This window comes from Gasterosteus aculeatus, chromosome X (assembly GCF_964276395.1).
Source record: "Gasterosteus aculeatus chromosome X, fGasAcu3.hap1.1, whole genome shotgun sequence".
Classification (NCBI taxonomy): Eukaryota; Metazoa; Chordata; class Actinopteri; order Perciformes; family Gasterosteidae; genus Gasterosteus; species Gasterosteus aculeatus.
Window position 1 is genome coordinate 18,964,987 of NC_135698.1, and position 23,865 is coordinate 18,988,851.

The window sequence follows — 23,865 nt, forward strand, 5'->3', positions numbered from 1 at the left end:
TGTGACTTACGGTTTAGAGAATCGTTTTAAGTTGAGCCATTCAGTCCCCTGCTGTGGGTTTGAGTCGAAGGTGAGCGGTACATGGTCGCTGGTCGTTCGCTCCACGTGGAACTTCTTGGGCGCCGGCTGGCTTTTGTTTGCAGTGATCTTTATCAATAACTCATTGTTGAGCTTGTCCATCACTGCAGCACAGACCGACAGCAACAGGACATGGCGTCACATCTTGATTCGTCCACTTCTTGGTGTTCACTCACTTTTGTCTTTGGGTCTGGTCTTGATGATCTGTTGATCTCATCTGGATGCCAGAGGAGGATAAACACCTCTCCTGAGACGCCTCATCTTTTCTCTTCTCTTCCAGAACACCCAGGTGTCAAAGTCTGCGGCTGACCCGAACCTTTGGTGGAAGCTGGCCAGCGAGGATGGGAGGTGGAGGCCAGCTGACGGAGCCCGCGGAGCTGGCCAAGGGGTGGGCAGGTGGCGTGTACACTTGGCAGGAGGTGCAGAGCCACTGCAGCAGGAGCGACCAGTGGCTGGTGATCGATCGGAAGGTGTACAACATTACTCAGTGGGCCAAAAGGCACCCGGGAGGGATCCGGGTCATCAGCCACTACGCCGGAGAGGATGCCACGGTGACCTTTTACCGAGATTGTAAAACTCATTTGGCAAACTTTAAAAAAAAAATGTTTTTATTTACCCCCTGAATTTTTGTTTCTTCCAGGAGGCGTTCACTGCTTTTCATCCCGATCTAAAGTGGGTGCAAAAGTTTCTGAAGCCTCTGCTGATTGGAGAGCTGGCAGCGACAGAGCCCAGCCAGGACCGGAACAAAAGCGTGAGATCAGTCTCAGATTCTTCAAGCAAAAATAAACATCTCATTTCTTGCGTCTCGCGGCAGCGTTGGGACCATGTCCAACGCCTGAGGACAACTCAAACTGCCTACATGCCTTGTTTTTCGTGTCTCTTTGCATCTCCTGCGCTAAAACTGTATAGCTGCACGTCCTCAAATGTTGCGAGAACCTCCCCTTTTAGTCTTGGACCCCCACTGACTGGCGTCTGCTCGTCTCCGCTCTCAGGCGACCATCATACAGGATTTCCACACTTTACGCGCCAAGGTGGAGAGCGAGGGTCTGTTCCTAGCTCGGCCCTCGTTCTTCTGCTTCCACCTGGGTCACATCCTGCTGCTGGAGGCCCTGGCCTGGCTGATCATCTGGGTCTGGGGAACCAGCTGGACGCTCACCCTTCTCAGCGCCTTCCTGCTGGCAACCTCTCAGGTGACCCCGAACATTCCTTCGCCGCACGCCGTTATTGTCAACAAACTTTAAGCTAACGCCGGTTTCTCTTCCTCTCCTGTAGTTGCAGGCCGGGTGGCTGCAGCACGACTTCGGCCATCTGTCCGTCTTCAAGAAGTCCAGCTGGAACCACGTGTTGCACAAGTTCACCATCGGCCATTTGAAGGTGGTTTGGTGTTCTCAGTCGCACCTCTTTATTTCTAAACAAACCGTACACAAATATTAAGGGATTGTTTTCTCAGGGAGCATCTGCCAACTGGTGGAATCACAGGCATTACCAGCATCACGCCAAGCCCAACGTCTTCAGTAAGGACCCCGACGTCAACATGTTGCACCTCTTCGTGATTGGTAAAACTCAACCGGTGGAGGCAAGTGGTGGATGTTTTTTATTCTTAGACATGTTGGTATTCAGTCTTTCTTCATCCTTTCACTTTGAATTCCTCTCTGTTACAGTACGGCATAAAAAAGATCAAATACATGCCCTACCACCACCAACACCAGTACTTCTTCCTCGGTATGTTTCTGAAATTGATTTTAAAAAGAGTGAAACTATGAAAACTGAAAACACAGGAACAATAAGTTTACTTTTTCTCTCCTTCTAGTTGGACCGCCGCTTCTCATTCCAATTTACTTCCACATTCAAATAATGCGCTCCATGATTTCCCGCCACGACTGGGTGGTAAGATGCCCTCTTCCGGGTGCTACAGTGCAGATTATATACAAGTGGTTTCTACATATAGGGTTACGTCTGGTTGGAAGGAATCTTGAATACAAATATGACTCATATAAACCCTGCTGTCTTTGTGAAGGACCTGGCTTGCTCTCTGTCCCACTACCTGCGCTACCTTTGCTGCTCTGTCCCCCTGTATGGCCTGCTTGGCTCAATGCTGCTCATCAGCTTCGTCAGGTAAACACCACCTTTCACAGTGATGTAGACAGATCAAGCTATACTGGAGGGTGAAACTCAAAAGCCATCAAAACCTCTATGAAAAAATATGAAGTTTTTTCTACAACAGCGTGATCATATTGTGTGACGAAACGTTCAGTCACTGGTCTTCTGCTGTCTTACATCAGGATTTTGGAGAGCCACTGTTTTGTGTGGGTGACTCAAATGAATCATCTGCCCATGAACATCGACCACGAGAAGCACCAGGACTGGCTGTCCATGCAGGTACCCGATTTACAGCCGACGGAGCCAGCTTTGCATTCGGCTGATGTATGAACACGTCTTCTAGTCTTGTGTCATCCTCTTTACTTTAGTTACACGCCACCTGTAATGTCAAGCAGTCCCCCTTCAACGACTGGTTCAGTGGACACCTCAACTTTCAAATCGAACACCAGTAAGTCAGTGATGGAGGAGAACATCACTTCGAAGTTTGTAGGAAGAACAGACAAACGCTCCTGAAATTATAGATAATTATTACAATAATTATTCAAATTCGAATAAATCTAAGCTCCTCCAGCATGCAGTGACCTTCATTGGGTGTTTTAAATGCTAAATGTTACTTCAAAAAAAAAAAACTATGGTGAAAGCACCCGTCCCTTATTTTTAAACGATTACTTTGACGCCCTTATTATTTCATAATGCATTTGTTGAGACATGTTTGAAGCTTCTTCTCTCCCTTCTGTCTCTGAAGTTTGTTTCCCACGATGCCGCGCCATAACTACCACCTGGTGGCCCCCCAGGTCCGCGCGCTGTGTGACAAACATGGCATCCCTTACCAGGTGAAGACAATGTGGCAAGGCTTCGCTGATGTTTTCAGGTAAGTCCAATCCAGGTTAATCATCTACTCGCAGAAGGAGACGTTTTCGGGTTCTAGCATTGCAGTGAGCAGTGAAACTGTCAGAATAATGAAGATGTAATGAGAAGAAAGTATTGTAATGACCGAATCTAAACTGTCGGGTGTGAACTGTGTATTTTTGTTCCCTTTTCGTCAGGTCACTGAAAAACTCAGGCGACCTCTGGCTTGACGCTTATCTCCATAAATGACAACTTTAATCCTCTGCACCTACAAGGAGTGACCTTTTATCCTCTTCTGAATCATGCATTGATTGTAATTGTTTGGTTTTATAATCCAGTCGATAGTGTGGGAACAATCTTTTCTTAGTGCTGGTGTTACAGTATGTACTTTTTTCAGATTCTCTGCCAGGTTTTTAGTGCTCATGGGATGTGTTGTGTCTTCAACAACAGTAGTATGGCTTTAGAGATGCAATTGTAAAAACTGATTGTAAGGTATTTAAAGGGATCTTTTTTTAATAACTATAATGTGAAGCAGAACAATAAAATGAGACAATTACATGGACAGATCAAAACTCCTATGTAATTGAGGACGAATTAGTTACTGCATTTCTGTTCTTACTCTTGTTCTTATCTTAATCAATAAAGCCAATGTATTGACTGTTTATCCACCTCTGATATTATTAATCCAATGACAACACAATAATTCTGAATAAAAAAAAGATTTGCCAAATTCTAACGTTTTTATCATATTTACAACTTTAAATCCTGAATGTTTTGCTTTAATCTTCATTTCGTGACTACACATCACATCATTACACATATGCATGCATCATGCTGCATACAAACACATTCATCATAGCGTCTCACTGTTATTGACGATAAACATGCATGATTAATTTTATGAAAAGCGACACTATTCATGTTAATACCTGGTGCTGATCTGCAGGTACCAACGGGATGAGACTACTTCTGACATACATAGTGTGTTTGATTATTTGTTATACTCGTAAACAGCAATACGAAAATAATTGGCTATATATCAGAAAATGTGTCAAACGTTCTGGCACAGATTTAGATGTGTGAGAGATACGGACTGCTTGTTTATTTAAGCCATTAGGTAAACAGCTGGAATATTGCCGATGAGCAGAAACATTGACCACACAGCTGGTACATATATGTACATTACATGCATGTTGCGCTCACACGTGCTCCCACAAACACAACTGTGCGTAGATTCATATGTCCCCCTGTTCGTACGAAAATTGAATGAGGCAATGAAAACCAAAGCAACATAATTAGATAAGAAAACACTGGAATACATGCAAGTCGTATGATACAAAATAAATATAGACTAAGAATGTGTACCACATCTCAGTATGTCCCCCCTGTGGATTATAATTAGCAGAAGGTTGATTGAAGCAGCTGCTGCAGCCGTCGTGCTGCTCAGCAGGTTCCGTCCGCGTTGTTCGAGTCGATCCTCTCCTGCCGCCGCTTCATGACCTCCTGCAGCTCCGAGTCCCCGCTGGTCTTCTGAAAACAGAAGAACGGTTCATTTCTTTTAATTGTTCTGTTTTCTGGAAGCTACTGTTCACCATTCACTCATTGCTCAGTGTAGGTTAGAACAAATCTATTCATTCATCATTCATTCATTCTTTGTTTTACAGTCTAGTTTGGTTTGTCACAAAGTTTTTATTTACAATACATGTGTAAATACATCGGAATGATTATTGTATTTGGGAATTATGTCATTCTGACCTTGTTTAGTTAATTTATAATCATTTATTAATATATATTTTAAAAGGTACAGTTCATCAAAATGCAATGAAATGCAGCAGCCCTGTTTCTCTTATCCCATATAAATATATTTAATCAGACAAAATTAGGTAAAATAAGAATAGGAAGAAATCTTACTGAAATAAGCTAAATAATATAAGTGCTGATGCCGTATTTGAACTTGCTTGCTGTTGAGCAGTCAGTGGAGGTTGTTTCTAACCACTGGACCTCGCCTGAATATACCTAATGAGTGTGACTTACAGTATGAAAGCTGACAGCAGCCTTCATATGAGTGTATTGACTCGTTGCAACATGCAAAGACAAAGACCGACAGCGGAGAACGGTGGACGTTATTCATATTGGTTTAAGACCAATTAATCCATGCATACATGTTGAAACTGTGTGTGTTTGTTGGTTTTTCAAGAAACAAAAGAAACAAAACAACATAACAGGTGTGCACACAGCTCGCCGTGTATGACTGACCTCCAGCTGTGTTTTCTGCAGGGTGACCTGACAATACACACGACTACCCTCTTCTCCGCACACCGCCTTCAGCTCATCTTTGTTGAGAGAAAAGAGCTGAGCTCCAGTCAGGATCCCCAAACAGTCAGCGGTCCTGCAAACAGTCCTTTACTTTACTCGTCATAATATATAAACGTATTTCTACTGCCAGTAGTAAGTACACAGATGTTGCTAAAACAATGTAAATGCAAAGACAACGTCTTAGTTGTATTTTTGACAAATAGCAGTAGGAAAAGATGTAATAATAATGAATAACATTAACAAAGAGCAGATACATCAGGGTTGTGTCTGTACCAGCAACACACCCAAATACTTCTGACAGTAAATTCATGTTTTTTTGAACTTGTATTTATTATTTCTAAGCTTTAATTTGATTTTTTTACCGAAGTAGGACACTACTAGACTCAAGAGTGATGTTTTCTTCTAGCCTCGATTCAAAAATCAGCATTATTGTGTCCATAACTAGTGAGATTGTCAGAGTTACGCCTTTTCTTCAGTTGATTCTGTTAATGTCTTGATAAGCGGCGTGTGTGACTTACGGTTTAGAGAATCGTTTTGAGTTGAGCCATTCAGTCACCTGCTGTGGGTTTGAGTCGAAGGTGAGCGGTACATGGTCGCTGGTCGTTCGCTCCACGTGGAACTTCTTGGGCGCCGGCTGGCTTTTGTTTGCAGTGATCTTTATCAATAACTCATTGTTGAGCTTGTCCATCACTGCAGCACAGACAGACAGCAACAGGACATGGCGTCACATCTTTGTCGTCACCACATCTTGATTCGTCCACTTCTTGGTGTTCACTCACTTTTGTCTTTGGGTCTGGTCTTGTTGAAGCTGTCTCGATGGCTCAGAGGACCAGGCGATGACGGACTGTAGCCTGTCTGCACACACACACACACACACACACACACACACACACACACACACACACACACACACAGAAACAAAGACATCTCGTGTTTGTTCCCTCAAACAGGTTTAATGTTCAGCCACTGGTGCTTGATACGTTTTGACCCTGGAGCCGAAGGAGAAAATATGTGTGTGAAATAATTTGATTCCACGAAGAGTAGCTGCATACAGTATCTGCTGCCGGCCGTGCACGCAGCGTGCATGTGTGCAGTGCGTGTCTATGCGGGTGTAGGCTTTTGCTGAGGGTGGGAAAGTGCTGCTGCACAATGAATAGGATCACAACAAGGTCCGAGAGCTTGAAGGCAAGGCTGCACTGATAGCAGCAACGTTCCTTCCACGTTGTTATTTAGCATTGTATTAAAGTTTGTTTTTTGTTGTTGTTGATATAGGTTTAGTTTTATTTTCCCGCTCCACCACTGAGCCACAGTGGACACTCCACTGTTTGCTGCTGTTTTCTAGATAGTGACCTTTAAGTGAATCACTTCCTTTAAGGGCTCACCCGTACACAGCTAAAGGATTATTGTTCTCATCAGAGAATCTAATGTTAATACACTGCATGAAAAGCCCACCTGGTTGTAGGGGGCTTCTGGCTCCTCAATCTTCACCACGTCCAGGATGTTAAACGGGACGTAGCCGGCTTGACCGCTGCGGTTACGAAGTTTCCACCACTGTTTGTCATCCTCTATCACCTGTGACACACGTTTCACATCTCACTGCGTAAGCCGCCATTTTTAAGTCAAGTCTTGTGAAACACACACACACACTTGGTTTAGCACTCGACAGACTGCTCAGTTAAACAGTTTGTTTACAGCAGACACTACATGTCAGGTCCGTCTTAAATGTTTACCTTCCCAAAAGGTAAACAAACAAGAGTTTGCATCGTCCCGGCCAGATACTGATATCTGCATTTGGTTTAGATTAAAAACCATATTTGCGTTTTTTACCTCGAGGATTTCATCCTGCAGCACCGACAGCTCGTTGGCATTCCGTGCTACAAAGTGGTAGCGAATTTTGGCATATTTGCGAGCGGAGGGCGCCCCATTGTAAGACCTGTTAGGAGAAATGGTGTCCGCTCGTCAAACAGTGAGGTATTTTATGGGTGAAAGCGACGGCAAAGTTGGTAAAGGACTTCCCTACGTACCCATTTGACCCATTTGAGTTAGAGGATTGTGTTCCATAATACTGAAAAAGCAGACAGATTGTTACATGGTTGGCGTTCAGGACCTGTTATGGTTGTGCACTCACAGACAGCAGCTAACAAATAAGTCCCTCACATCTTCAGCTGCATGTTGTCTGTAATCGGGGCTGCTGGGGGGCCCCAGTGGCCCCGCTGCTCCCTCTGTTTCCCACGCGGCTGTCCTGAGGAGCTCCAATGGCGGCTCCCAGCCGTTACGAAACTTAGGGTGATAAGGAGGCGCACATTGATCCCTGGGCCACTCCGCTCTGCCACAGGAGGGTCAGAATGGGACCGTTAAGGTGCACATCACGTAAGAGATGTCAGGCAACGGTCAGCCTCTGCGTTTTGCAGGGTACCACATTGTCGTCAGTGTGTGAGAATGAGAGGAAAATTGTGCCGCGATTTGTTAAACGTGCTGTTGGAATGCAGCTGTTTTTAGAACCTGGGTTTGGTCCATCCATCCCCCAGCAGCTCAAAGATGGTCATCTCTTTGGGGGTGAGGTGTCCCCGCAGGAAGTCCACCGTGTCCATGGAGAGATGCGGGGAGATCACCGAACGCAGAAGTTCAGGGCTCCCACAGCTCTGCAGCACCTGTGGACGCAGTTAGAAGTATATTTTAAGCCTTATGCAAAAAAGGATTTTATACACATATTTATTAGATTTATAAGATTAAAACAAGGTGTTTTCATTTTGCATTTTAGGCAAGATTTCCGTTTTGATATCCTGCCCTGGTCTTCTCTGAAGAAGTTCTCAATTTCTTAAGAGAAGATGCTTTGTTGTTTTCAGAAGGCGTGGGTGTAACAATACAAAGCAATATAAAGTATCCTGGATTAAATATTGATTAACTGGATCAGAAATCCTTTAAAGCTGCTGCCTGTTGAGACTAACTATTGAGTACAGCTAGAGGTCATGGGGCCACGCTTATAATATTACTGCTCTTGCTTTATCTCGACCATATCAAGCAAATCCAACGTGTCCAGAGGTTACTGCACATTATCAACAGGCCGAGCCTAATCACAGCTCTGCATTTATAACCGACCGTATCTAAGCTGGGGCCGAATACTGGAAGGTCAGAAACCCGCACTACGTGAGTGGAGCTGAACCAGCTGAGTCAGAGCTGAAAGCCACGTTGCTCCACTCAGGTGACAGTTTATCCTCGCAGCGACGGGTGGGGTAGCAGAAAAAATGCAAACAAAAAATGTCTGACGGCAACAATGCAAACTCTTAGTTGCTTTGATTGCTTGGTCAATATTGAGGGTATCAAGTAACATGGAGAACCTATTCACAGTGGATTCATATCATTGGCATTCACAAATACGTCCATAAATCAGCTGTAATAGCCTTCATCCATATCTGCATCAGGCACACTCTGAACAGATTTATGGCTCTTACCAGCTCGAGGGGGCCGAAGAGGAAATGAACCAGCTCAGACGCACTTGGATTGTGTATGTGTTTCCTCAGTTTGGCCTGCAGGGGGCACCATGACAGATACACAGTGAGAAGGGGACACAGGGAGGACACGGTGGTGACTGCACAGAGGAGCTGTGGTCGCTCACCAAGAGGTTGAGGGCCAGCTTGAGTTTCTGCAGGCTATCGATGAACTCAGCTTCGGTGGGGGGCTTCGCCCGCAGGGTCAGCATGCCCTCTGTGAACAAGCAGAGCTACAATGACCACACGCAGACTGCAGAGTTACCAGGCCTCCACGCGGACACAGATTGACTTTCAGGGTTCACTTGCCCCGCTTGAAAGAAGTTTTTTTATTGGTGAAATAAAGACTAAAGAGCAGCTATGCATTAAAAAAAAAAAAAACCTTGACCGAAGAGAAAAGCTTAAGAAAGAATGTGATGCATCAGATCACATGTCCCAAAATTGTCACTGTAGTAACCCATGTACTGCGATGGAGGATTCAGAACTCCCTTAAAATTGTATTTTCAGGGTATGGATGTTCTAAATCAAATGAAGTTTATGATTTTTCAGACCTAATGATTCAACTATGTATGAGTATATTTATATCATACATATTTCAAATGTTTTGAGTTAATAAACTGATTCTTTAGAATACATACATATTTTCAGCTCATTTGTGTGTGTAGCACATTTTGTGGTACTTATTACCAAACAATTTGTGTAAAAGCAACACATAGAGTGTGTGTGTGTGCGTGCAGTCACATAGAAAACAGGTCACGTGTTTGTATGTAAAGAATGTCTTTTGGTGTGAAATAAAAACACAGCATCACACCACTGCCAGTGTTGGGTTACGTCGCAATTATTACTTTGCACCTTTACTATGTTCCAACTGGCTGCTATTACACTTTTAGTCCATAGATGAACAAACTAAAAACGTTTTTCTCTTCTCATCTGCTCCTAAAGCAGCCTTTATGCACAGTTCAACTGAATATTGCCTCCTTTAGCCAATATTGCTGACTGTCAGGCAAAAACATAATGACACCACACTAGCAATCATTTTAACATGTTGACAGAAATGACAGAAATACATCGGTTTAACTTTCACAGGGAGTCGATCAGAAGTAATAATATGACATCAGCCATGAGCGTTGAGTATTGTGTTACTTAAAACTGGCCACTGCCACCACACATGCATCACTGGATGACAGTCAAACACAAGGCAACGTGAGCAATATGAGCATATTGTCACTGCATCCGTGCCACCACAGCAGAAGAAAGGGAGACAGACCTGCTGGTCCTTTCTTCTTATTCTTCTTACTCTTGTTGCGCTGGTTGAGCTGAGTAAAGGCATCCAGTGCCTTGTGCAGCCGCGCCACAAAGATCTCAATGTCATCCAGGGAACAGTTGAGGATTTGCTGAGGGAGACAAATCCCGGGGGTTTAGCGTGAGGTTTGTAGTGTCATGAGCCGGTGAAAGGAGCTGTGTAATGTAATGACGTGCATCCGCGTGGATTAGAAAACACTCACCACGTCCATCTCAATGTTCTGAGTTAGCTTTTCATGTGCCTCTGCGTCACTTTGTCTGGAGGTTTGTGGATCTACGCGCAAACACAAAAAAAGCTTAATCTCAACGAGCTGTGCAATTGAAAAGGACTTTCTTTTGAGTGCACGTGCAGCATGTGAAGTACGAGCACCCTCACCCTGTGTGCTCATGGCCGCCACGCGTCCCTTCGCAGCAGGCGAGGGGCTCTTAGGGGCCAAGGGGGGAAGGATAGTTTCTCTGTGACGCTTCATTTTCTCCTGGTTCACCCTGGAGGAAGAGGAGAAGACCTTTAGACAAGTTAGCTAACTACCAAACGGAAGTCTCTGTCGCCGCCTTCAATGTGTATTTGACTCCAAGAAGGTGTGTGTGTGTGTGTGTGTTTTTTCTGCTGCAGCACTCACTTCAGAGTCTGAAGCCTCATTTTCTTGCCATGCTTGTTGTCTCCGATGGCACTGTCTATATCTGCATGGACCATCTCAGCCTGGAGAAAGTGAGGCAAGGCGCTCAGTGTCAAACGTCACACACTCTACGGTTGTAGAGTTACCGATCTAGGTTCTAGATTCATTGCAAAGTATTCATTAAATTTGTATTTTCAGTAGTATAAGTTCCAAATTAAATAAAGGTTATTATATATGAGACATACCGATTTAACTATGTATAATGATATTTATATAATACATATCTTAAATCTTCTGACCATATACTGTATATATTATATGTTAAAAAAAATCATTGTCCGATTTTTTCTCCACATTGAATAAGAACATCTTCGTTCAATGAAGACAAAAGTAAGCAATATATGCAAACAACTTATGTGTAACCTGCGTAACAGGATATACATAAACCCACTGCCACCAACAGCACGGAAATCTGACCCGGCGCGCCGACAACAGCAGCTTGGATTTACGAATAGCATTAAACACAAAGCCAGCCAATCGTGCACGGACAATAAAGGACGCAAACCGAGCCAAGCCTGCATCATTTAAACCGACTCACCCCCACTTCGTCACAGTGGAAGAAGTGGATGTCGGGTCTGTGCTGCTCCTTGTCCTGACAAACCAGCAGGAGGACGGAGGGGTAACGTGTCTGATTCAGGACCGTCTGACTCATCTGGATTGTGGGAAGAGGGAAGTTCTCCAACTCTTCCTGCAGGGGCGAAACAGAGGAAAGGTTAGAGGGGAGACGGTGGAGGAAGAGCAGGAGCAAGATGCTATCTGAGTGAGCCAGAGTAAGGTGGAACAATGCTACAAATAGTATTTTAAAATGGAACAGAGAGAGTGAATAACAATGTATAGCAAATATGACCAACACCCCTAGCAGCTTATAGTACAATAATGAGAATTGGGAAAAACAGCCCCCAAATCACAAAGACAAATAATTGCCTTTAAATGTGAAGTACTTTGCATAGTAACGTAATCTGATGATGTGTGGACGGATGCGAGGCCGTACCTGTGTGTCACAGTCCAGCAGCCTCACGGCCTTGTCTGTGACCTGCAGGAGCATCTCCTGGGTCCAGATTTTGTCTTTTGAGTCCAAAAGCATCAGTTTCTTGACGGCATCGTCCACTGTGACAATGGACTCGGTCTTGTCCATAATGAACGTGGAGAGATGCTGAGTGGAAAACAGTGAGTTTGTAGATGACGGATTAGATCTTTGGTTGTGAGGGGACGAGCTGTACGGCTGTATGCAAAATATGACAGGTATGTTTATGGCCTCAACTGAAATAGAGACTATATGTAGAATAGAAGTTTGAAATAAAACATGTCCTGCCAGTCTGTGATAACGAGGAGGCATAAATCTCATCCGCACGACACAGGACATAGTTCAACACGATCCTTGACTCCCTGTCATCCACTGCAATCAGAGGCCTGATTGCTACATTGTGAAATAGTTTTACAATATATGAACTGACTGAAAGAGAAGTCAACCTTTAGAGTAAGTGCATTTTTTATGTTGCTTTTCACATAAAGTTTATTGACCTTTTTGTAAATCATTAGCTTCTATCTTTGCTTTTTTAACCCTTGGATGGTTTTTGTGTAAGTGGACCAGGAAACAAAGAGAACAAAGATCCTTAGCTGGATTACGTTTGGAGACAAAATGCTTATGGTGTTTAAAACCCCTGGAATAGCTGGAACAACATTCACCCTTTAACATTTCCCATTTTTATATCCGCTTTAAAATTTGCCCTCTTTTCTATTTTATTGAGTAAAGAAAATCAAACAATTACCCTTTCATTTCACTTTAATTCTGTACTTACCTTAATAATATCAATAATACGGTAACGTGTGTTAAAGTGCTTCTTACAATGATCTGTCTACCTTCCAGCCTCTGGGAGACCTCTGGTTGAGTTTCACAAATGATTAAAGCTTTCCACCTTTACATATTTTGCTTCTCTCTGTTAAATCTTTCAAAATACAGGAACGAATACAGTTGTAATATACTTTTTTCCTTGGTAAACACAAATGGAGTAGATCTTACCTCAACATGATACTGCGATGTCTCTTGCATGATATAATTGGAGTTGGAGTATTTCTTCCTCTGTTCTGTGGATAAGAAAAAACAAACACACCAAAATGTAAAAACAGAGAATCCAAGTTACGCCTATTTTACAGTAAATATTTTCTGTAAACAGCCAGCGGTGACACTGACCTAAGCTCCACATGTTGCCTGTTTCAGCAGAAAGAACTCATGTGCGAGGTGAAAAGATCAACAGAGCAACAAGGAAGTGAGAAGAACATGAACAGTGAGGGGCGTTTCTTTCGTGTCGGTTATCTGCAGACTTCACTGTCACCTTTACTGTTCAATAGCCACTTAAATGTTGTATGAATAGTAAATTCACTAACGATATTTAAACAGTATTTAACTTTTCTCTGCGCGAAGTGCACCTGTGGTCAAACTTTACTTGTGAAATTACTCTTATATAGTTTAGTGACCTGAAGTGCCCACGGCAACAACAAAAAAACCTATCTGAGAAGTTAATTATTAATCTCATATCAAAGATCCGTGTAAGCTACTTTGACCCCTCTAACAATATAGTTTGTTGCCAGGCAGACATTAAACCTTCCTACATCCACGGAACCAATAACAAGCGTCAATGTGAATTTAGCGGAAATGTTTAGACTTTTAGTAGAGTGCTAATAAACCAATTTCACCACACAAATGCACACAATCACATTCACTCCAGGCATATTTTAAAACAAGCAATTCTCTGCTCTGACTAATAAATTGTCTCTGCTGTCTAAACTACTTGTACGCGTCGACTCCCCCCTGAATTTACACTGGCAGCTACGGAGCAGCTGTGTCATTAGTTTGGAGTTTTGCTTCTGGCCACCGGGTGAATGTAAGTGCAGTATTTACTGTCATTGGGTTTTGTTTTCGGTCTCCGAACTCATGATGCAAATCCTCTAGGGACCCCATCAACCAAGACTAAGCCACGAGTACATCAACGTCGAGGGACCAAGGCTTTGAGGGGTTGAGACCTTTAAAAAGCAGTCCAGTGCAGTTGTGTGCTTCTAGGTATCAACGTTTCTTGGTTTAAACTGATAAACTGCTTTTAGGCTTAAAGAATCTGTGGTGTCAAGACTGATGTCAGAACATTAAGCCTTAATATAATTTAAACTGCTGGGTAATATACACGTGGTCATGCTGTACAGATGTCATGGACGGGGAACAAATGGAGACCAAAAACCGTTTTTTGAGACTGTAAACATGTGTAAATCTGCTGTAAAGTCGAGCATCTTATCGTGGGGGTCTGTGGAGATTGACCCGCTTTTGACGTCAACCTCAAGTGGACACATGATGAGCAGCACGTTTTGGCTCAAAAAGCTAGAATTTTAAAATAGTGACCTGTCAAAGATGTCCAAGTCATTTGTATATGCTTGTGTTAACTGTATAACTGTACCGTTGGCTAGAAGCATTCTCTTCAAACAAGCCCATATTAAATGCCAGTCTGCTCAGTGACTTATTTACCAGCTGAATAGTCCGCAGGTAACACTTACTGCTAAACGACAGCAGGTTCAAATCATCTCCACGGCCAGATTCATATCAGGTCCCCCACCCAGAGTCAATATTTTAACAGGTTTTCTCTCCATAAGGACGTTCCGCCACATTTCATTTGGAGTACTTTTTGGTGTTGTTGTTTGGTGACACAAAAGCTCTACTGTTTGTATAACCCTTCTCGAATGTGTGTCGAGCCTCTAAATACGACAATATCTGTTCATTGATGATTTAATGTAAGGCAAACATGCTTCATAGAGCTCCACCTTTTTCGATGTTCCCAGCAGCCTTTTTGTGTGCGACCGCTGCAACTGAGCCAATGACGCAAGCATGTTTCTGTTTGTTCCTCTCTGCTGATTCCTCCCTGCTTGGCTCCCCACAGGTGAAACACAAGCGTCAAGTGTCGTACTGAAAGTCGAGCTCCCCTCATGTCTTATTAATGGACCGCCATTCACGCCCATTCACAGCGTTGCAACAGCTTGCAATGAGAGCCAATTAGTAGGCAGATCGGCAGATCCTCAGCGCTCTCAATGACCAGAGATAAACATGGCTGCTTGGCCGATTATCCGACCAATACGTGGCCCAAATCTGTCATACGATCTGACACCCTAAGACCCGAGACCTGATATTTTCGTGACAAACACAAAAAGGATATATCTTAGAAGAAATGCAGTAAAACGTAGCGAAACAATTCTGATGAAACTGACATTTTTTGCAAATGTAATCTTAAATGTGAAACTCAAGATTGCTGCCTGACGGTCTGAAGTCAAGGGGTGATGAATCTGATGAGTCACGCCTCTGACCTACCCCCCCAAAGCTGCTGATAACAGATCCGCTGGGAGGACAAGTGCATCATTTGCATCTGCTTTGTTCTGCCCTTTACCGTGAGAATGAATGCTGTGTATGTTCCTGTTTACTCTGCAGCAGACCTTTAACCCACCCAAATATCTCCAACTGTTACCGACTGTGCACAACATTGTGCACTCCCCCCGCCTCCGTGGATCGTCCCCCCTGCAGTGAGACGTGAGTGTGACCGTCTGCCTCATCGAGATGAGACGAGCCGATGAAAAACAGCCCAGCCTCGCCACACACACGCGCCGCGGGGAATATTTCACGGGGATCGCCCGAGTGGGTGAGTCCTACGGACTCACAGAACAACAACATTTAACAGACAACGAGGTGCGGGATTCGGGAATGTCATGCAAGAGCTTTCATTTGAGGCCATTCTTCATTTGGAGCCGAGAACGGTTTGTCCAGGGACACCTCAGTGGTAGTTTCTGTCTACCCGCTGCACAATGTTCCTCTGTGTTGGCAGTGTGTGGAGGGAGGGGCTGGCAGCAGCCAGTGAGCTAATGTCTGAGGAAGTGCAAAGAGGACCAGAGGGTGAGTCCGCCTCTCGCTTTCCCCTTTTCAATGCATCTTTTATTCACCTGCAAAACACGGGCATCCCCACCCTGTTCCAGCCACACATTGAAAACAGGCACACCCTGCACTCCTTCGGCACATCTCAGTGACACACATGCAACGGCTTGTGTAATGCCATGACTGTATTACTGGGTTTCACTGAAGACACGAAGATTCCTATAACAACGGAGCCAAATAAGCATATTCTTCAATTGAGAGTACACACAAAATACTAAAAGACAACAACAAATCCCAGCATGCCGAGCAGGCCTGTCACACAGCTGGTGACTCAAATCCCCCCTCAGGAGCCCTTCCTCCCTGCCATGTCCCTCAGTGTGTGACAGAGGTGTCAACAGCCTGCGCATGACGGGGGCCCCTCAGAGGGACCTTGGCCTCCTCTTATCACCGCGTTTGTGTTCGGAGAGAGGACGTGCGTGCTGGGATTCAACTCCAATCTGCGGCGAGGGAGCTGGATTTCCTGACACAATCATTTGCGTAGCAATTTGAATGTTGTCGTGATTTGAGTCAGTCACAGTGCTGGTCCACAGAGCTTGTCTATGACGGTTTATATCATATCATAATAATAAGCTCTGTAAACCCTCCTCGGTGACTCATGCCATAGAAATAAGGGCATGAATAATTACAGGTGAAGGGCCTGTACAGGCAAAGTGTTGAGGACAGGCCAACTATGAAATGCTCCTTCTAACAAGGCAGCAACTCCCCCCTTCGCACTTCCATGCGGTCACTTACCGTAGAGGGCCTTGGCGCTGATCTTGCTGTCGGATCGGGCCACTGCACTGCAATGACATGAAGAGGAGACGGGGTTACGCCGCATGTTCTTCATCCTCCCCCCCTGCGCCTCTCCAAAAGCCCTCTGAATCACCCACACCGTCCCTCCTCATAAACACAAGCGCCACGAAATAGGAGTGATATATATGCGGAGAGCGGACTAGCCGGCAGTGGATGAGATTATCCTGAGATCCTGAGCATATGGACCAGCCAGGGGAGAGACAGGGAGAGTGGAAAAGGGAGAGAGGGGGAGGGAAAGAGGAGGTGTATCGGGCATGGAGGGAGGCCGGAGCCAGGGAAACTCAAGCAAAGGCAAACAATTCTCAACAGAGCCGCTCTGTGCCTGAGGTCCCTGACCCACACCACCTCCCTGCACACTGGGTTAGTGATTCTCTCGCGCTTGTGTGACAGTAACTGAGCGTAACGCGCCGATGGGTGAATATGTGGGGGGGGCAGGAATGTGCGCGACACTCACTTGGCCTGCCTCGGCGTAGGTCCCAGGACACTCATGGTTCAAGGCATCCACCTGGAGAAAGAAAGAGGATGGTAAAAGCAGAAAGAAAGAGGGTGGAGGTGGTGGAGGGGGGGTGGCTGCAGGTGACGCGCAAACGTTTCTCACCAACACAAATGGATTATTTATTGCTTTTAAGACCTTGTAAATGCCTGTTGCATCATTTTGCTGAGCTCACGTTCCGTGGTGTTAAAGCTCACAGAGCTTTGGGTAGCACACAGTACAATGCGGCACGCAAAGTTGAGCCATAGTCTAGAAAACAGGCTGTTCTTCCCCACAGTGCGGAGCCAGGTGTTGGGCCCGTGCTGCTGGTAGTCGGGGGATTGGTCGGGGACAAAGGCAGACAGCAGGCTTATGCGCACTGGGTAATTAGATCCACTCTGTTGACGACTATATCTGCAGAGCTGCAATTCATTAGTTCATTTGAAAGGGTTTTACATGCAAGCCACGCTGACTATTTAGTAAGTAAGATGAAATGCCCACACATCTTGCCTTTCCGGGCGTTGAGACTCTGTCCTGTCCAAGCATGTGCTGAAGAGGTTACGGCTAAACACCCGTGGACCCTAATGAGCAGTTACACAAGAGGTTGGCCTCCTCTTGGCTTACTTTGAGATACTTTATACCGCATAACCACTGATAAGGGCTCCTCCGTTAATGGCTGTAGTGGATTGTATTTAACCCTGGAGATAGTAATCACATTTTACCGTATGTGACTTTTAGAGTCCACGGAGCCTTGTATCCCTTTAGCCAATGCGTTTAATTTGTATTATTAATTGGGACGAGAGGGTCGGTTTTCTTTTACAAGCAGCCCCGTGAAGTGCTCTGAAAGAACAATCCAACATGTCATTTTAAAGACCTTAAGTGTAGGTTTGTGACGCAGGTTGTGCATCCCAGAATATGTAAAAATATTTTAATTTTCTAACCAGAAAATTTCCACTAGCATTATGTGACAGACAGACATTTCCTCATTACATACCTCCTCTCTTAAGTGATGAACTGTTTTGCTCAATGTCCCGTGGGTAAACTGCAAAAGGCTGATATTGTATAAGACGTGGTCACTTAAGCTTATTTTGCATCAGACAATAAACATAATCGCACTGATCAGATAATCTGATCATATCTGCTGAGACAAAGTAAAGCCAAATCACGACAACAGCCTTCACAGATACCAACCGAAGTCTCTGTGTTCCTGCACGCATCATTTTAGCTCCATGCAACCGGCTTACAGGATCCTCCACAACAAAATCTTGCTGAGAAATGCAAATGAGCGGAAAAAAAAACCCTAATCCTGTTTGCTGTAGTGAGCCTGCACAAAAGTTATACTTCCTCCTCCTGTCCTTATCTGGCCGTCATCATCCCTCCGAGCTTTTGTTCCTCGCTCTGGCCCGCCGCCCGGTTTCAGGGGACAGGCTGGGTGTCATGTGTTGTCAACCTCATGGAGCCCCGGCGCACACCTCTCGTCTGCTCAGCATCAGGTGCTTATTGCTATATACTCATAACCTTTTATTCAGAGGTAATTACAATAATCACACAAATGCAGAGTGAATAGGACTCTCATCTATCTCAGAAAGTTTGCTTTGTCTCATATTTAATTCAAACTTTTCTCAAATCAACTGGTAATATATTTGATTTTGCATTTTTTACTGCAACGTGGCTTATTGTCCATGTGGTTTATTGTGAATCAGAGTGATGAGAGGAACAAGCAAAGTCAACCAAATATTATTTTTCCCATGTTAAATCTAATTTTGGTTAGAAAGTACTTCTGCCATGAAAATTTGGTTAAAAGTTTATAAAACACACATAAGTCCTTCAACGTAATCATCGTAAATCAATAACTACCTTATATGACAGTGGCATGCACGTCTTACATAATGTCTTATCTTTGGTAATGTACTTTAACTTTTCAAGTTTATCAACTCAGACCAAACTAACGTTGAATGTAACATCCACATTTCTAACTAGGCGTGACATTCTGCTCTCTGTTTATGCACACAGGATGTCACGAGCTGCTTCGCACGACAACAACCTGACGTTATGTACCAAGTGTAAACAAAAACAAAACCACTGATTTTAGCAACGCCAAAACACAATGTCTCTTTTAATGCAAAGCAATATAAATAGACATTTACCCCCCAGCAGAAGATTGACAGCGATAGTTTATATAGTTTATGTACTGTGTCTGAAAAAAGCCCCCAAGTTGTTAGTGATGACGGCTGCAAGTCTCTGAATCAGCACAACGGCACTAGATGTCAGATTTACAGACACCATTGCTTTTTATTCACATTCGTATCACATAATGTGAACATCAATGTCCACGGACGTGTATATATTTATTCACGAGCATGTTCAACCCAAATGAAAGCACAGAGATGAATGAAACGGCTCATGATAGCAACACCAGCAGAAAGAAGAAGAATTACTCCACTTAATACCGCATCAAACTAAAATGTTCTACGGCGGCTCCACCGGCGGGAGATGCGACCGAGGAAGAAGAAATGAAAGAACGAAGTGAATGCACACGTAAAGAGAAGAGAAGAAGAGAGCGCTCTATATTTCACGTTGAACTCACAGCCGTGTTTTGCTGACGGGATGCTCGAGGTGACGAACGGGGGAGCGAGGGGCGCGCGACGCGTCAGCCCGCCATCACACCGGGAACCGTCGATGTTCTTCCGACCCGCTTGTTTTTCAGTAGAACCGTTGAAATCCAACAACGCAGAATAGTCCGTCGTCATTCAACGGAGCGCAGGTGTTTGTTGTCGCTAGGTAGGCGACTCTGCAGGTAACTCAATCTGAAAGGGGAGGAGCTCCACGCTCACTTTAAGTGGGGGGGCGCTATACTGTAATATATATATATATATATAATATTATGTATAGTAGTACATGTGGTCTGAAGTGCAGAGGATATATGTGTGCTACAATAAAAATCTAAAAAACTATAAGGATGTGTGTGTGTGTGTGTGTGTGTGTGTGTGTGTGTGTGTGTGTGTGTGTGTGTGTGTGTGTGTGTGTGTGTGTGTGCGTGCGTGTGTGCGCATGTGAGAGAGAGGAATAAAGAAAAGGAGACTGGGGTTGCCTGTCCACCCACTATAAACTGGTTCCTTACCCCCTTTCTCTAGTTAACCTAAGTTATTGGCTAATTAAAATAAACAAAAAATGGAGTAATGGAACAATAACAACAAAACTTTCCTTTTTTTGTCCTAAATCAATGTTGCCAGACAGACTAACTTTGAATGAAAACAATACCACCATCTACTGGAGAAAGGATGAACATACATATGAAACTTGGTAAATGTGGTACGTTTACCATCCATCCATCTTCACACCGCTTATCCTTCACACAGGGTCGTCTATCCCAGCTAACTTCAGGCAATAGATGGGGTTCACCCTGGATTGATTGCCAGCCAATCACAGGGCTACACAAAGACATACAACCATTCACACACCTACGGGCAATTTAGAGTCCCCAATTAACCTGATTCCCAGTGCTTGTCTTTGGACTGTGGGAGGAAGCCGGAGAACCCACATGGAGAACGTGCAGACTCCACACAGAAAGGCCACCGGGCGGAGTCAAACTCAGGAGCCACTCCCGTTTACCATATATTTACTAAATATAATTAATAATAATCAATTGTGAAACAAATATATATTTTTTTGTTATTTTTTATTAACAATTAACTTGAAAAATGTAGCACATGGATACATACAATACAAGGAAATGCAAAAAAAACCCTGAGAAATCCTCACAGCACATATTAACCGGAACCGTAAACTGTTTCACATTACAAACAATGAAACTGTCTTGAAGACAAAGATCTGATTTTTCCTTTCAGATGGGCTGTGAGTTAAACTGTAACATTTTTATCAACAATTAACTTGAAAAATGTAATACAAGGATACATACAATACACGGAAATGCAAAAAACCCAACTGTCAATAAAAGTATGTTTTTGTGCTCTCATCTCAAATATCAAATACTCTGCCATTCATTGTAGCTGGTGAGGTAAAATGAGGTTTCTCCTGAGAAAGAAACTGATCTGGCCAGTCGGCATAAAAAGAAGAAAGTCAGGACTCCATCTAAGGAATAGAAAAAGAGTAAGACACCGCTGAGGACCACGTCCAGAGGTATCACGTAGGTCTGATAGAACAGGAAGTAGAGTGTCGGCAAGATAGTTATCCCAGTCACAATGAGGTGACTAAGAGTAGGACCCGTAGTCTCCATCAGGTGGACCCTCACTCCTGCAGACAGGGGTCAAAGTCGGTGAAAGAGGGATGTCAGTTACCATTTAGTCTGTTGTTTTCTGTATATGCGCATGTAAGCAAACACCCTTTTTATAACCATTCTTCTTTCTTTCTGCTTAGTATGTATTTTTTTATTGGCAGACGAATATGTTCCCATGTTTCCCCATGGGATGGTGGAAATATAAATAATAATACACCTCAATTTCTTGAGGTGTATTATGTATATTTATATATGTGTTTGGATATACGTACTTTGTAATTACTGGGTGCCTCAAAGGTAGCAATAATATATAACAATGAAAGAACTATAGATGTATTTTATGCAGAAACTGGCATGGTCCAGGGCTCCACGCTGATGGGGCTGCACGTTCATATTTGAGGCACGCTTAGGAATCATCATTCCCAATATATGACTCTCACCAGAGTACAGATGAAGGACCTGCAGAATAACCAGGAGGATCAGCACTCCGACATCCCAGACCAGAGCACCAGTGCGATAAGCCAACAGCAACCCTGAGAGCAACAGACTCATTCGGCGTTCTCTACAGAAACAGAAAAGCCCCCAAAAAACGACTCAAAAAAGATGTGTACTCACTCTTTCTGGAGATCAAAAAAAGAGTTAAGATGAAATAGAAGACAGAGTAAACTGCTGTCTCAATCAGCACTAGCTTGGAAAAAACAGAAAACAGCTGGGTGTGGAGTTAAGGAATAGTCGGTTATCATCAGTTCGTCAGTGACAGAGAGAGAATGTCCTTCTTTTGACGTTACACAGAGAAGGATACTGCCATGTAGATAGAGAGCGATGGGGGGGGGACTACTTTAAAAAGTTATTTTCCTTCGCAGTTTATAATTAATAAAACCAGAGCAGATAAATAAATATACGAATCACTTATTTAGCGGTTTGATGTCATGCTAAGTGGTTAGCTTCAATGCGCGCCTACAGCAACCATAGCAACGCATCTGCCTACCAGCTCCGAGCCCCGCCATTTTGTTTTTGCTTTCGCGGGTTGACTTCCCTTTAAACAAAAGAGGTGAAACTACGGTGGCCCTGAAGTGCAAAACACAACAGCAAATAGGAAAACACAACGTATATTAAATATACTGTTCATATATATTGTTTATATAAAAGTGCTATATATATATTTTTTTTTTTTGAAGAGCTCTTCATTGGAGCAATTGATGCCAACATTGGAAACAGAGGGAGAGCCAGAGGAGTGAGAGTAAGAGTGAGAGTAAGAGTGAGAGTAAGAGTGAGCGTAAGAGTGAGCGTAAGAGGACGAGTAAGAGGACGAGTAAGAGTGAGAGTAAGAGAAAGAGAAAGAGTAAGAGTGAGAGTGAGAGTGAAAGTAAGAGTAAGAGGACGATGACGAGTAAGAGGACGAGGAAGGCCAAGGACCGTAATCTCTGATGAGATCCGAGCCACTTTGGTTGATCATCTGGTCAACCATGTAAATCCATGTAAAGTATTTAGGAAATGTATACCTACTTTGTATTTACAGTATTTTACTATTTGTTTGGCAGAACTGAAAGATTACCAACACAAGATGGTCGGGAACGTTTTCTGTCTCCTGAACAGGAAACTGAAATCATAAAAATGGTCCTAGAAAACAACGGCATAACATTACAGCGAATACAAAGAAACATAATAGAAAACAATGACATATTTCAAAATGTTGATAGGGTTGATGCTGTCTTTCGGGGGGAGGTGCTATTATCCCAATATACATGGCAGTGAATAAATCGAATCATTGGCCGAAAGCATATTGTCATATCCGATACGATAGGTGGCGCTGTTTTCATTACAACTAGTTGTGATACAGCCATTTCTGCTTGACCGCTTCACCACTACCAACAACAACAACAACAACAACATCAACATTAGGAGAAAGATGGCGAGCGGAGAGCAATATGAAGCTACATCCCTCTACTATTTGTGCATGATGCTAATAGGAGCACAGCGAATGCGAATGGCGCTATTGGCTGATTTGATAACGGAGAGAAGACGCCGGGATCTCAAGCATGCGCAAAGACACAAAGTCCAGTTCCTCATCCGATTCACCGTTACATGCCGCAATAGTCCAACTATCAACTGGATCGAGTTATCCAGGGGTGTTAATCGGATCGTAGTCGGACCGCACGTAGTCGGACAAAGGTGTTTACATGAAAGGGATCATTCCATTTCAGTCCGACTAAGCCAGTTATTGGAATCCATGTAACCACGCTGCGTGTCTTGCGCAGAAATCATCTCAGGATGAAGCAGGTCTACAGGGTGCCATTTGAACGCAATTCAGAAAGAGTCAAAGAATTGCGATATAACTGTGTGCAAGTGAGTCCCACAATTGATGCTCTCAACATGCAGCATAGTTGTTGTTTTTGCTGTAACTGTGTACAGTAATTCTTCTGTTGTTTTGTATATGTGCGACTTTGTGTTGTTTAAGAATGGGATGTACACCGTGGACATTGTTTTTGTGGGAAAAATAAAATATATTTGTTACCGTGTATTTGTGTGTTCTGAGTATAAAAACCATATTCTCATATATTTTACAACACACTTCTGTATGTACTGTCTGTAGG

General features: G+C 43.7%; 3 protein-coding genes across 5 annotated transcripts; 1 reads left to right on the forward strand and 2 right to left on the reverse strand.

The window, feature by feature from the left end:
- The first annotated feature begins 358 nt into the window (after positions 1-358).
- LOC120813621 (acyl-CoA Delta-6 desaturase) lies at positions 359-3,757 on the forward strand. The gene is made up of 12 exons (XM_040169424.2): positions 359-629; positions 719-829; positions 1,071-1,268; positions 1,351-1,452; positions 1,529-1,654; positions 1,740-1,800; positions 1,889-1,965; positions 2,096-2,193; positions 2,361-2,457; positions 2,547-2,626; positions 2,924-3,049; positions 3,225-3,757. Exons 1-12 carry the CDS (start codon positions 420-422, stop codon positions 3,274-3,276), a joined length of 1,338 nt encoding a protein of 445 aa, XP_040025358.2. The 5' UTR covers positions 359-419; the 3' UTR covers positions 3,277-3,757.
- On the reverse strand, positions 3,513-19,842 carry eps8l2 (EPS8 signaling adaptor L2). Of its 3 annotated transcripts, XM_078083386.1 has the most exons (21): positions 19,622-19,842; positions 17,017-17,067; positions 16,503-16,549; positions 12,831-12,895; positions 11,802-11,963; positions 11,349-11,498; positions 10,754-10,833; positions 10,510-10,619; positions 10,337-10,407; positions 10,099-10,225; positions 8,960-9,048; positions 8,796-8,870; positions 7,846-7,994; positions 7,501-7,669; positions 7,368-7,408; positions 7,171-7,276; positions 6,796-6,915; positions 6,123-6,198; positions 5,862-6,033; positions 5,284-5,416; positions 3,513-4,557 (listed from the first exon to the last, which is right to left on the reverse strand). In XM_078083386.1, exons 2-21 carry the CDS (start codon positions 17,049-17,051, stop codon positions 4,471-4,473), a joined length of 2,064 nt encoding a protein of 687 aa, XP_077939512.1. In that variant the 5' UTR covers positions 17,052-17,067; positions 19,622-19,842; the 3' UTR covers positions 3,513-4,470. The 3 variants fall into 3 exon arrangements, with proteins under 3 accessions (XP_077939512.1, XP_077939511.1, XP_077939513.1); XM_078083385.1 differs by lacking the exons at positions 17,017-17,067; positions 19,622-19,842 and having other exon boundaries at positions 16,503-16,939; XM_078083387.1 differs by lacking the exons at positions 16,503-16,549; positions 17,017-17,067; positions 19,622-19,842 and adding an exon at positions 13,002-13,164.
- Positions 19,843-21,007: 1,165 nt separating this feature from the next.
- Positions 21,008-22,306, reverse strand: LOC144383615 (transmembrane protein 80-like). Its single transcript, XM_078081888.1, has 4 exons — positions 22,074-22,306; positions 21,887-21,980; positions 21,712-21,804; positions 21,008-21,288 (listed from the first exon to the last, which is right to left on the reverse strand). The coding sequence occupies exons 1-4, from the start codon at positions 22,077-22,079 to the stop codon at positions 21,020-21,022; spliced, it is 462 nt and encodes a 153-aa protein (XP_077938014.1). The 5' UTR covers positions 22,080-22,306; the 3' UTR covers positions 21,008-21,019.
- Positions 22,307-23,865: the final 1,559 nt, after the last annotated feature.

What these genes read in the sequence shown, in the direction of transcription:
- LOC120813621 (XM_040169424.2), top strand. Translation starts at nt 420, where the DNA reads ATGGGAGGTGGAGGCCAGCTGACGGAGCCCGCGGAGCTGGCCAAGGGG. An exon ending in ACGCCGGAGAGGATGCCACG is followed by an intron (nt 630 to 718) that starts GTGACCTTTTAC and finishes TGTTTCTTCCAG; the next exon opens with GAGGCGTTCACTGCTTTTCA. An exon ending in TCCTGCTGGCAACCTCTCAG is followed by an intron (nt 1,269 to 1,350) that starts GTGACCCCGAAC and finishes CCTCTCCTGTAG; the next exon opens with TTGCAGGCCGGGTGGCTGCA.
- eps8l2 (XM_078083385.1), bottom strand. Translation starts at nt 16,596, where the DNA reads ATGAAGAACATGCGGCGTAACCCCGTCTCCTCTTCATGTCATTGCAGT. An exon ending in TCCACTGTGACGAAGTGGGG is followed by an intron (nt 10,834 to 11,348) that starts GTGAGTCGGTTT and finishes CACTTTCTCCAG; the next exon opens with GCTGAGATGGTCCATGCAGA. An exon ending in AACTCAAATGGGTCAAATGG is followed by an intron (nt 7,277 to 7,367) that starts GTACGTAGGGAA and finishes TTCTCCTAACAG; the next exon opens with GTCTTACAATGGGGCGCCCT.
- LOC144383615 (XM_078081888.1), bottom strand. An exon ending in TTTTTTGATCTCCAGAAAGA is followed by an intron (nt 21,805 to 21,886) that starts GTGAGTACACAT and finishes TGTTGCTCTCAG; the next exon opens with GGTTGCTGTTGGCTTATCGC. An exon ending in GGTCCTTCATCTGTACTCTG is followed by an intron (nt 21,289 to 21,711) that starts GTGAGAGTCATA and finishes CCCTGTCTGCAG; the next exon opens with GAGTGAGGGTCCACCTGATG.